Source organism: Malus domestica, chromosome 08, assembly GCF_042453785.1.
Source record: "Malus domestica chromosome 08, GDT2T_hap1".
In the NCBI taxonomy this organism is placed as follows: domain Eukaryota; kingdom Viridiplantae; phylum Streptophyta; class Magnoliopsida; order Rosales; family Rosaceae; genus Malus; species Malus domestica.
In genome coordinates this window covers 19217240-19230085 of record NC_091668.1, presented here as the reverse complement: position 1 = coordinate 19230085, position 12846 = coordinate 19217240, and the positions used below count along the sequence as shown (strand labels likewise).

The following is a 12846-nucleotide window of genomic DNA, read 5'->3' as shown; positions in this document are numbered from 1 at the left end:
GAACACAAATACTCAAAGGAGATAAGTGTCTTGATTGTAAATGTTAGTTCGTGTGAGAGGCTATTTTTTATATCGTCGTCATGAGCTTCTAAAATTAAGGTATAAATAAAATTACATTCTTCATCATTAATAAATAAAATTACATTTTTCATCATTAATATTAAAGTATAAGGAATAAGAAAATAAGTAAACAAAGATTATTTCCAATGATCATTTTATGTGTCTACAATATAGATGAGTAACTTTTTCTTTCTCTTCCTTCACACAAAAAGGAAAAGCAAACCAGCAATTCAAGCAGGCAAACATACAGTAGCGAAACATAAACAAGTCATATAATAAATGAGCAATTGCATCGTTTTCTTATTTTTCTGCTTCTTATTTTTCCGATGCATCTTCGTTTTCTTCCCTGCCTTTGTTAATTGTGGTGTTTCAGGTTCTAAATCACTTAGGAATAATCCATCAAGAGAAATCCTAACCTCAATCGAGCAATACTTGATGTCTGAAGTGTCTAAGCACGAGGCTTTGACAATGCAATTTTCTGAGCAAAATTCTTGTAGATTTGGTTAAAGAGAACGTTCCAAATTTTCCAGCTGCCTGAAAGTGATCTCATTTTTTAATAATCTCTTGCTAAATTAAATTGGTGAAGACGTATATACATTAATTTGTTGAAAGTTAAACTTGAATTGGAATGAATGTCAAAAGCATGCAACCCACTCATAGCTAGTAACTATTATCAAAGGTAAAAGGAATTTGACAAAAGTTTGTAAAAAACTGCAAAGAAAAAGGCGGGCAGATACTAGCTTGAACCCAAGACCTCATTGTTACCAGTACACAACTGAAATTGGGTACTAGGTGGAATCGTCTGCAAATAAAAATTTAACTTTGCACAGTAGACTAGTCAAATGAGCTAGTCAACTAGTTACAAGTTAGTCAGTGATAAAAAATGCAGGTGTAGGAGCAAAGCCAAATTGACCAATATGTTCAACTAATAAGAAACTGCCTAGATTAGTGTCACGACAATAATCCCTAAGCTTGAACACATTTATGTATCAGTTCATTATGTAAACAGCAATGACAAAGCAATTATGAATTAAAGCATGCTGGATTACTAGTCAAGCTTACCAGTCAACTAAGTACAGATTCATATTAGTTAAACAAACGCAAATCTATGAATCAAACTTAGTTTAGTACAAGTTATTCTAGTCAACAACAATTAAGTTCATTGCTCATCATATGCATTGTAAACTTTGAAATCAAATGTACTGACTAGTCAAACGTACTAGTCAACAGAGTACAGATTGTTAAGTGCCCACAAGCATATAAACCAAGCAAACTTATAAAGCTAAAATAAGACAGTGTGATCTTCAGTTATGTTTTAGCCTTAATTCTCGAGTTATGTTTACTTGGTTAACAACGTGTTAATACTAGCAAACCCTACAACGTTTATCTCTAGCAATGGTTATTTGGTCATAAAGAATGCTATGTATAGCATTGAACACAAGGAAGTTTTAGGTCTGAAAAAACCCACCTCTGAGTTAAAAAACTGGGGACTCTCCACTGAGTCCAATCCACTAGTATAATCAAGGTTCATACAAAGACCACACAAGCTCAATTCCTAGATCCTTATCTACGGAGCAGTTTTACCTTTGTGCAACTTTGCCTTACACGAGATGGATTCCTTTGGTCTTCACGAAATGGCAGCTCCTCCTGAGCTCTTTACCTTGTAGCACCGAAATAGTGTTGTCTCCAGTCTTCACAAGATGGCAGCTCCTCCTGAACTTTTCACCTTGTGTCACTGAGACCAACACACAAACTATGCATATGATATGGCAATGATATGCAAATTTGGATTCAAGGTCTAGTCAATTTCACCAGTCAAGCACTTGAAAGATGAAATTGACAAGAATCCAAAAACCAGGTTAGTTCACAGATTTGAAACTTGGAAAAACTTGACCTAAAACAAAAATCAAAATCACAAAAACAATGTTCCTAATATGCAATTATGTGGGTATTTAGTGCATGAGTGTAATTTTGTGGATAGGGTTTTCAAGTAAGAACACAAAAGGTAGCTCAAAGCTAAAATCAACTCTTTTCTAAAAATATAAAACTCCTAGTCAAAACAAATGAGCATATAAAACGAATTTAATCAAGCAAATTCAAAGATAGGTTTAGAAATATTCAATGAAGAATATTACCCATAAAATATGCTTGATGTTCCTAGGAGATCTAAGATGGAGATGAAAATAAAACTCTCAAAAACTTTTCCAATCTCAAACCCCAAAAACCAATTGAACCCTAGCATGGCCTTTATAAAGAGGGCTGAGTTTCAGACAAGAAATGGGACAAGAAAAGACATGTGTCATGTGCAAAAGCAATTTAGAAATATCTAGGGTGAAAATCCATTTTTCTGGAAAAAGTTGTCAGATGACCCATGTGGGTTGTCTTAAAGTGTGTGCCCAGCTCGTGTGAAAGCAGTAAGAAATTTTGACTAGACAGACCCACTAGACATAATGAATTGGAAACAATGGCATGAAATACATATGAATGAACAAACCTTTGATGATAGAAGTTAAGCTCTTGAAATGATATTTCCAGTAGCATGATCCCAAAGTAGCATTTAAATCCTAAATCTAAATAGGGCATGTGTGGTACAATTTACAACCTTTGACAAGAGAAGCCAAATAATAAATCTAGACTTCACAACAACGAACCCAGCTCCTCTAAATATACTTCTTGATGATTCAACCAAACATTGTTTAATTTATACGCTTATGGAAACATGTATGAATACACTACCCTCATAATTTTTTTGTGCCCCCGATTTTTTAAGGCCCCGACAGTTGCCCAACTAGCACTAGGCCAAGGCCAGCCATGTTTCCAATGTAGAACTTTCGACTTCTTCTCGAGCAAAAATTGATCAAATTGACGAATTTTGGAATGATTCTAATTGGAGGATGTTCGTGAGTCTCTTAGCTTGTTTGTGTCAAAGTTTCAAATTTTTCTACCAAACGGATACTTTATGGCAATGAAATAAAGGAACAGTGCGTAGTGCTATCAAAATGACGTTTTGGGCTTATTCAGGCTTTTTGGCGTCCAAGATGGTATATTTTGGTGATGGGCCCTTTTGGAGCTATGTTCAGGAATCTCAAACTTTATAAAGAGTCATCTTGGGCCCGATTTGAAGGTGTTTTGGTCAAGAAATGTGGGATTCTTTGTGGCTACCCTCATAATTGCTTAGATATTATGCATGCATACTTTGAATTATTAATCACTGTGTTTAAACAGTTTTTATGTCTTAATGGTTAGCTACCATTAGGATGTTTAGTTAGATAAGTAATCGATGCAATTTCTGTTAGAATGTCACCTTGAAATTGAGAAATGCTTCTTGTGGTTAATAATTGTTGGTTCATTTAGGGCGAATGTCACGTCTTAAGGGTTGTATGATTTTTCAAAGGATTTTCACAAAACTTAATGAGTCTTATATGTTTACATTTGATCTGAATATCACAAGCGAATTGCATGTTAAATATACAAAAAGATATGCATAAGGATATATTGTCTTTGCAAACAAAAGATATGCAAAAGGGATGTGATATCCACACCCATTTTTACTTCTCACACATCCTTCTAATTTTCGGTCGTCGGATTTGATGAATTGAAGAAGGTCAACGGATATAAATTAACAAAGGTGTGTGAGAAGTAAAAAGGAGTGTGGATAGCACACCCTATGCAAAAACCCAGCTCACGCTAATAGTCAAATGAAGAGGAGGGTAATGTCGAAACCAATGCATTTCGATATAAGTAGCACCTGCATACATCTTCGAATTAATCTTCCCCTCATGATCCCAAAACATCATTTAACAATAGATACCATTAGAGATTGATAACATATAGAACAAAGCTTTTCTGTTCAGCTATTCAAACCATATATAAAATATGGCATTTCCTCTGGTAGTGATGTGCTGCAGCCCCCATCTACTCCAATGATTATTGGCGTTGGAGGATCGCAACGAGCTTCTGTCGCACATTTCCTATCCTCTCATTGCTGCTTAGTTTATAATATTAGAGGGAACAATTTAAGAAGGAAAGTGTTATGATTGAGCGTTTGGAATACGAAATGCGGCATGGTTAACCTTGTGTGTGCGCTTGCTGCTGGTTGCCAGTTATGGAATTAAGGCAGTAGTGTTATATATAACATTTTTGGTTTATATGCAAGACATGTATCATCAATTCAAGATTGACCTCGTATTAACAAAATCCAATAAGCTGTAATGTTGGCAGACTGAGATATCGTTTCCTCGAAGAACAAGAGCCTTGTGAAAGAAAATTAGTAACTAATTGCACAGCCATACCCCGTTTTATGGAAGAGACATGAGATGTACGCGTCGTACGCTACACCTTCTCGCTATAAAAGAGGTTCGCCTGCATCATTAAAACCAAAAGCGTAAGCTCATTAGTAAATCCACAAGCTCAATTATTCCATATAGTAAGAGTATGATAAAAATTGCAGTGGATCAGAAAAATGTGTCCTACCGTCACCGTCATCTTCCATATTATAATCATCTTCATCATCATCAAAATCAGAGTTCTGCAAGACCATAGTTTGATTAGACACATTTTGTTTTCCCAGTCGAGAGGACACAAAACCTAATCCTACCAGAAACAAGAAAATAATATGAACGGAAACCTTATACAGGAAACGAAATTAAAATAGCCGTAATTCATTCTAAGTCAACATGCCTTCCAGTTCCGAACTTGAAAATTGTGAATAGAACTTCTAACAAACATGTGAGGAATCAGGTGGCAAATACAAGCAATGAAAACTGCAACAGTGAGCATAAACAAAGTACAACCAATGACAATTTTGAAGTGACTACTTTTAATTAAGTTAAAAATCTTATACATAAATTAGACCCAATATTTCCTTTACGAACCTTATAGTAATCATCATCACTAAAGTCCTCGTCCTCTGGTTCTGCCTCCTCCTCATTTTCATTTACATCCTCACCTTCACATTCTTTCTTTTCTTTTGCATCATTTTGGCCCTACAAAGGAGAAATATTATCTTAATGCATACAAAAATTGAACTACCAATGACAAAAAACCTTTAGATTACAAATAATATAGGTTCTTTTCATAAGTGATATTTGACCCAAAGTATTGTAGTTAGAGAGATTCTAAAGACTTTCTCACACCTGACACTGCTCAAGCTTTTCAAATAAATCCAACTTCACCAGCTCTGTCAGTGTTTTTTTAATCAGTTATATTCAGAATCTCTGAGGAGCAAAGAGAGCCCCAAAAACAGATGAAAGAAGACAACAGTAAAACAAAGCTTCTAATCTTATAGAACCTGAGTCAGGATTCCATCTAACTCTCTTTCGGCCAGGCTGCTGTACCCTTGAACCTGAAATACCATCACATCAGCATGCATATCAAAAGCAAAAAGATAGCCATAAAACCAAAATAGAGCATTAATATTGAATGCTATTCCCATTTTTTAAATACGATTATTCAGATTGGAAACCTCCAGTCAGTTCTTGAGGAAATCCCTTGAGCTCCAATATACTAAAAAGAGAACCGCGTCTTATCGTGGTTTTTGGCTTTGTCCTGTCAGAATATCTTTCCACATCCATGTTTTGCTTCTCTGCAACCACATGTTAAAGAAATGCATTATTATCAAACATAATCTGGTATAGGTTCAAAAGAATCCAAAAAATAATCAAGAATCAAATCCTAAGCATTATGGTATTCGAATAAAAAGAATAGTGTAAGCATTCACGTGTTGGATATAAGGCACCTATAGCAAAAATTCTTGAACATTATATTTGAACAGGAATTAGTATTGGTGCTCCTTGCAACATGAATGTCAGAAATTATTGCTATTTATGAATCTTCTTCAATTAAACATTTGATGATAGTGTGCCGCTATGCATAATGGTCACAAACAGAAGAATGTTAATGGTTTTGGAAGGGATGTGTGAGCTTCTTACATCTAACTATAAACGTTGGTGAGATCAACTTCATATTCACTATAAATATGTACTTTTATCTTCAACCATATCCATGTTGTTTGATTACCTTTTAAGATCCAAGCTTATCAACATATCTGTATGAATTTCATTGGAACTGCATAAACAGAACTTTCACTGTACACAGCATACAACCATCTCTACAACACTGCTAGTCTATTTAATGAGTTCAAATTTTCAAACATACCACAACAATGGAAATGCTCTCCGCAAAATAATGGCTAGGATTCATATCTTATAGAAAAAAAGAAAGGGAAAAACAGATCGAATATGCAAATTAAACATAGATTGCTTATTCCACCACCACTTGTAATGATAATAAACAAAAATAATGAAAATTAAACCACAACATGCTAACCATTCGAAGGGCTCTGCTCAAGATAATAAGGAAAGCCTTTCCAAATATTTTGAAACTTGCGAGTTTGATTGATTAAGTTTTCTTCCTCGGTAAGAGTGTGTTTTTTCTCTAGATCAGATATACCTTTGGGAATACGCAAATCAATGTCCTGCAAAGTAAAATTTCGACGTTAAATACGGAAAGTAGGAACACAGCCAGCCCGAAAGTGTCTTTTTCCAATTCATGGAAACCTAGCAAAGTTCCAAAACTTATGCAAAATTTGCCAAAACTGCAGCAACAAAAACTCACAGGAAAAAGCACAAAAGGCTCTTGCTTGGCAAAGCCAAAACCGCCCCCACCTGACAATCCACCGCATCCACGCCCTCTATATGCCATTGATCTTGACATACAAACGCAGGAGTTACTCAATAAAAATTCATTTGAAAGAAACAAAAAATTTTGCACCTTAAATTTAAACAGCAAAAGAATATTAGCAATTTAAGCTATGTTTTTTCTGCAGAATATTATTTGGTTAACTGGTAATCTAGTCTCAAGAAAGAAAAAACTATTGTAGTGACATGAGAAAATTCATCAATTCCACAGAAAACCCTGAAAAGCTATGAAAGGTTAAACTCAAAAGAAGATAATGTTTGAAGTGAATTCATGATACTATTTAATTAAAAGGAAAACTAACGAAAAGTTCAAAAAAACTTCCCTTTTAATGAAAAGCCATTTTTAAAGGTATAATGAATAGTACCATAGAAAGGTATAAATGTGGTTTTTCGTTAAAAGTATACAGTACCGAAAGTGTTTTGTTAAAACTTCCTTAATTAAATTCTAGGATCCTTGTCAAATATTTCTTCGTAACAATTTCACACTCTAAAGGAATAGAATCAAATTTATTGAATTCTCTATTGGGTTTGGAAACACAAGTGGTACGAACAATTGAATAGCATCAAATTACCATGTACATATATATTCAAATTATAGTAGTAATTTTGTTCCTCTTGATATAAATATTAGCACCTGAAACATCTCGTGACTGCGGCCCGCAATCAACCCTAAATCAAATAAACTGGTCTAATCTTACCCACCCAGAAACTATGAATTTGATAAAAACAAACAAATCAGCAATCAATATGCAGCAATATTATCTATCCATTAACAACATTAATTCGCAGAAAATTATAGACCTATACCTTTAAATTTCAAATTAATCTGCCAAAATCAAGAAAAAGCCAAAACCCATCTCAAATTTTCAAGCATTAATGGAATTGGAAATTTGGAAGGAAGCATTTTAGATTCCCATCTCAAATTTCAGAAAAACCCCAACCCACAGCTCCGGCGGAAATTAATAGTAATTAAAATATAAAAGTAAATAAAAATCAGGCAACAGCCTAGAATTTGAACACTTACGCGGTTGGTTACTTGCACTCAGCAAATCTAATCGGATGATTTTGATCCAACACTTCTTTTTTCTTCTTAACTCTGCGGACTTTGTAGAAAGAGCGAAGCACGTGACATTAGGGGTGGGCAAACAGGTAGGTAGAGGAACCGCGGATTGGAACAGATACGGGCCAGTGTCAAATGTTTTAGAAAATAAATGGGGCGGGCTGGGGCGGTCCCATGTCATTTACGGGGCGGGTCGGTTCCTAAACCCTACAAAAAGGGGCCCTAGACCGACCCGTTTCTAATTATAATCAACGGTCGAGATTGAATGATAACTTATCATTCAATCTGAACCGTTAGTTTGTACTCTAGTCTCACACTCACCACGGTCTCACTCACATACTCTCCTATCTCACTCACTCACTCCCACCTCTCCTCCACCATCTGTCACTCGACTAACTCCCTCGACTCCCTCGACGCCGCAACCAACACAACCCATTCAACCATCCTCCGACCTCGACGACATCCCAATTCCCAAGACCCAGAGAACCCCCAGGTCCCACAACCTCGATTATCTCCTCTTCGACAGCACCACTGCCGTCGCGACCACCATCACCCCCCATCACCAACGTCGAGGACACTGTGCGACCAGCCTAGATTCTTTTACTTGCCCGGCTACCGGTAAGTCTACTTCTTCGAAAATTAAACTGCTACCAGCCTATGTGGATCTATTAGGTTAGGATTGTGGATCTGTTAGGATAGGATTGTGGATCTGTTAGGATGGTATTGAACTGCTACCAGCCTATGGGTGAAGGAATTGTGGATATGTTAGGGTGGGATTTGGGATTTGAGATTTGGGATTTGTGTTGGGATGTGTTTAGTTATTGATGATGAAACCCTAGAAACGAAAAGCTAGGTCAGGTAGTTGCGATTGGGATTAGGATTTCAATCTGAGTAGGCAATTTTGAATTTAATTGATCAAGAACTGCGTTTTCAGATTTGGGTTTTTTTCTTCTTCTTGTTTTTGTTAGGGTTTCACGTATGCTTATTCTGCTAGGTTCAACATTTCATGCTTTCTGTCACTCAAATGTTCTTACAATTCTAAAACAAATTCAAATGTGTAAAAGAAGCCACAATCAGAAAGATTTAAATTAGTCACAGTAGATTTCTTTTCTTAACCAAAATGATATAATTCTAGAGACAAATAATAGCACAAATAAATAGCACATCATCTTGAATTATAACAATGGATATTTGATTAATATAGTGAACTATCTTGTGATACCTACGAACTACGAAGCATAGATACGGATATGGTTACGATGTGATACAAATTAATGTTAGTGCGTAATGTTTTACTGTGATCCACTTAAAGGTATGATTAGTTATGCATATATAGCAACTGTTTGATAAGTTTGGCATATAAATAACCATATCCATAGGAGTTATGCACTAAATAAGACATGTACTAATCTTAATGTACAATTGTCAATGTGGAGACTCCTAAATTGTTTGTTTCATGTTTATACTATCCAAGCCTTTATGAACTGCGATCTTGTTTGAAACTGAATTTGTGCTACTATAATTGTTTTTTCCCAAACAAAAAAAAAAAAAAAAAAAAAAAGGAACCGTGGACCAGGCCCGGACCGGCCCTTTTGAAACGAGTCGGGTTCGATTCAATTCCTGTAATGAAATATGATGTACCCGGCCAGGCCCGGCCTGTTTCGTTTAAGCTCCGGTTCCTTTAAAATTTGGCCCAGCCTGGCCCGTGCCCAGCCCTACGTGACATCCAACCAGCTTGCATGCCTACACTTTGGATAAGTGACAAAAATACTTTTAAAAAGATGATTACGTGGTCGTTCACGTGATAATGTAACAAAGAGATTGACGGATTTTTCACTTATTGACCAAAATGATTTACAGTTGACAAACTCAGAGACCATTTCAATCGATTTTCATTAGCAGAAACCAAAGTGATGAGTTATTTCAATCTTAAAGAACATTTTTACCAATTGAGTTTAATTTTAATAGAATTTAGGGTTTTTTGGTATTCAATTTGAAAATGATTTATAGTTTTCAAAAATGATAAATATAACTTGTTTGTACCAGCAACTTATATAGACTCTGAAACCACCGATTACTTGTCAACTAGGAAACCTCGGTAATCCTTTGAAAGATTCTTACTGAGGCACTCTTGCAAAGCACACGAACCAACCTCAAACAAATCAGCTCTCCATTCCTCCAACTTGAAGCCCACTTGCTCAGGGACAGGTGGCAATACTAGCTACAATGACGTTTCTAGAGTCCCACATCAACGGTAAACAAGAATGGGGGACTCTCCTCACCTGTAAGGCCATCTCTAGTGGAGAAGACTAAAAGTTCAAATCTAAAAAATAGGCAGAGAAAGCTAAAAAAACCGTCTATAACAAACTGGCTAAATCCTAATCAACATCGGGCTGACCAAAGGCCATCAGGCTTGCCAAACATAGCAAGCCCGGTTTTGTTTTTCCCGTCTCTCTCTTCTTTCTTTTCGAATTTTTTCTTTGTATCTCTTATATTTCGCTCGTTCTCTCTACTCTTCCTAGTCCTCCTCCTCTCCTCAATTCAAGATGAGGATGTTGATGTATGTACAAACACAGTCCATATTGTTACAAAAAAAAAAAGGCCATATTTATGTAACTTTAACCAATAAAATTAATACTGATAAATTATTCAGAGAAGATGATATATAAATATGGCTTGTTCATTAAAAAACAATTTTTTGCTGGGCTGTAAACATGAATGAGACTATATTTAGTCCATTTGATTAGAGATGACCAAAATGATTATATAATGAGACTGTCTCCCACAATTAAGATATCTGGAATCCTAGGACCCGTAATTCACGCGAAGTCCTCTAATTATGCTTAAACCCTTATATTATGTAAACATCCCATAATGACAACTCCTCTAATTCTGTGGACATAGCCAAACTTATGGTAAACCATATACATCTCGTGTCTACTTCTCTATCCCTATCTCTTTATTTATCACCATTACTTAGTGACCGAAGCACCCTTACTAAAGTACTACACCACACTTTATGTTGAATCAAGGTCCTCACAATTTTTAGCATCAACAGAACTAAATTACCTAGTACACTTTTGTTTCAAAAACAAACAAATTGGATTCAGGACACGAGGTCAAAGTTGTTCATTCAAACCCACCATCATTTTCAATTATCATTGGTGAGGCAGGATCAAGATTAAAAGTTAAACTCAATGAAAATGAGCTAAGCCGAGCCAACAAGAAGTTCAATTACCTAAAGCATATCATATCATATCATATCATATCACACCAATTCAATATTGGAAACATCAACAAAAAGATTTTTTTATTTTTATTTTTTTTGTCAAACGATATATTTGTTAGATTAGATATTAAATTAATTAGGAAGCCGACGGAGTTAAAACTCGTTCCGTTGTTAAAGGATAACACTCCTCTCTCAACAAAAAGAATTTAGTTAGTAGTTCAGTTGCACAAAAGAAAAAAAATTCCCTTTTTTAACGAAAGTATGGTGTAAGACATTGTATGAGAGATGACAATTAAATATATTGTCAATTAGTTAATCTAATAAAATATATCGTTCGACAAAAAAATAAATATTAGTTAATCTAACCAATGGATATACTAAATGGTAACTTTACTGCTTAATTAATTTAATTAACTATTTTATTTTTCCTACGAAATAATTAAATGCATAAATTTGAACCATTATTGGAAGGTCTTCATCCTTCTCCCGGCGTGACCCAATTTGTAGGATTCACTTGGCTTACATGTAAATTCGATTCCCCCCACCGGCTGCACTAATTATTTTGATTGGCCAACATTATTCTGAGAATCTGTTGGATATTTCTTCAACCAAAAAAGATCTGCCCCGAATAATGTTTTTATATTATTGGGTTAATCTCTGTTAAGGAAGAAAATATCGGTAATATCGGAAATATCGGTAGTCCGAAAACACGGAAATATCGATGGAAATATCGGGATAATATCGATATCGATAAAAATTACATGGAAACCACGGAAATTGTAAGAAAAACTTGGAAATTTTTAATGAAACTTTGCATGATGTTTATTTAGTCAATTATCTATTAGTTTATCACAAAAAATTGGAAGGAAATGCATTCCATGATGGATTTAACTGATTTAAGTTGATTATATAGCGAGCTGACAAACATTGTGAGTGTAGAAAATATGTAGTAATTAATGAAAGAAGTTTAAACACACCATAATCATTTATATATAATGAATTAGTACAATATTTTACACTTTATACATTGTATGGTAAGATATATGAGTGACTTAGTATCACATAGAGTGAACGTGGTGAGTAGTTCAAAAGTAGATACTTGAAAAGAAATTAATCAAATTTTAATATGATGTAATTATTTGGACTTGATTTAAAATAGAAATTTATCATATATAATATATGTAACTGAAAAAAAATTAATCAAATTTTAATATGATGTAATTATTTGGACTTGATTTCTCTTTATACATATATTCTTCTTCCAAATTAATCAAATTTCAATATGATGTAATTATTTGGACTTGATTTAAAATATAAATTTATCATATATAATATATGTAACTGAAAAAATAATAATCAAATTTTAATATGATGTAATTATTTGGACTTGATTTAAAATAGAAATTTATCATATATAATATATGTAACTGAAAAAAAATTAATCAAATTTTAATATGATGTAATTATTTGGACTTGATTTCTCTTTATACATATATTCTTCTTCCTATTTTCGAGTATTTCAGTTTAGTAAGTGATTTTAAATTTCGGAGACGAAATTCTTTTAAGAGGGGTAGATTGTTACACCCACCCCCAATTTAAATTGTATTTTCACTAAGTTTGAGTTTATCTTACTTTTAAAATTATTTTTGGATCTTAATAGGTGTGCCCAAGGGGCCCACCTTGCTTTTGTGTCCCCGGTCTCTCTTTTCTCTCAGTTCTCTCTTTTCCCTCACTCTCTCATCTCTACCCATGTTCTCTCTCTCTGCACTCTCTCCTTCTCCCCGTGAACCAACCCACAC

General features: G+C 34.6%; 1 protein-coding gene across 3 annotated transcripts; it reads right to left on the bottom strand.

Annotated features, from left to right (window-relative positions):
• Positions 1 to 3771: 3771 nt before the first annotated feature.
• LOC103450641 (uncharacterized) lies at positions 3772 to 7940 on the bottom strand. Of its 3 annotated transcripts, XR_003775526.2 has the most exons (10): positions 7783 to 7940; positions 6676 to 6766; positions 6388 to 6535; positions 5525 to 5644; positions 5351 to 5404; positions 5196 to 5239; positions 4935 to 5045; positions 4534 to 4588; positions 4353 to 4422; positions 3772 to 4045 (listed from the first exon to the last, which is right to left on the bottom strand). XR_003775526.2 is itself a non-coding variant. In XM_029107124.2 (9 exons), exons 2-9 carry the CDS (start codon positions 6760 to 6762, stop codon positions 4406 to 4408), a joined length of 636 nt encoding a protein of 211 aa, XP_028962957.2. In that variant the 5' UTR covers positions 6763 to 6766; positions 7783 to 7940; the 3' UTR covers positions 4164 to 4405. The 3 variants fall into 3 exon arrangements, 2 of the variants coding, with proteins under 2 accessions (XP_028962957.2, XP_028962958.2); XM_029107124.2 differs by lacking the exon at positions 3772 to 4045 and having other exon boundaries at positions 4164 to 4422; XM_029107125.2 differs by lacking the exon at positions 3772 to 4045 and having other exon boundaries at positions 4164 to 4422; positions 7566 to 7796.
• Between the last annotated feature and the right edge of the window lie 4906 nt (positions 7941 to 12846).

Excerpts from the sequence above, each read along its gene's own strand:
- LOC103450641 (XM_029107124.2), bottom strand. The coding sequence starts at position 6,762 with ATGGCATATAGAGGGCGTGGATGCGGTGGATTGTCAGGTGGGGGCGGT. Across the intron at positions 5,645-6,387 it reads TGAGCAGAGCCCTTCGAATG|AGAAGCAAAACATGGATGTG; the intron begins GTTAGCATGTTG and ends ATGTGGTTGCAG. Across the intron at positions 5,240-5,350 it reads TAGATGGAATCCTGACTCAG|AGCTGGTGAAGTTGGATTTA; the intron begins GTTCTATAAGAT and ends AAACACTGACAG.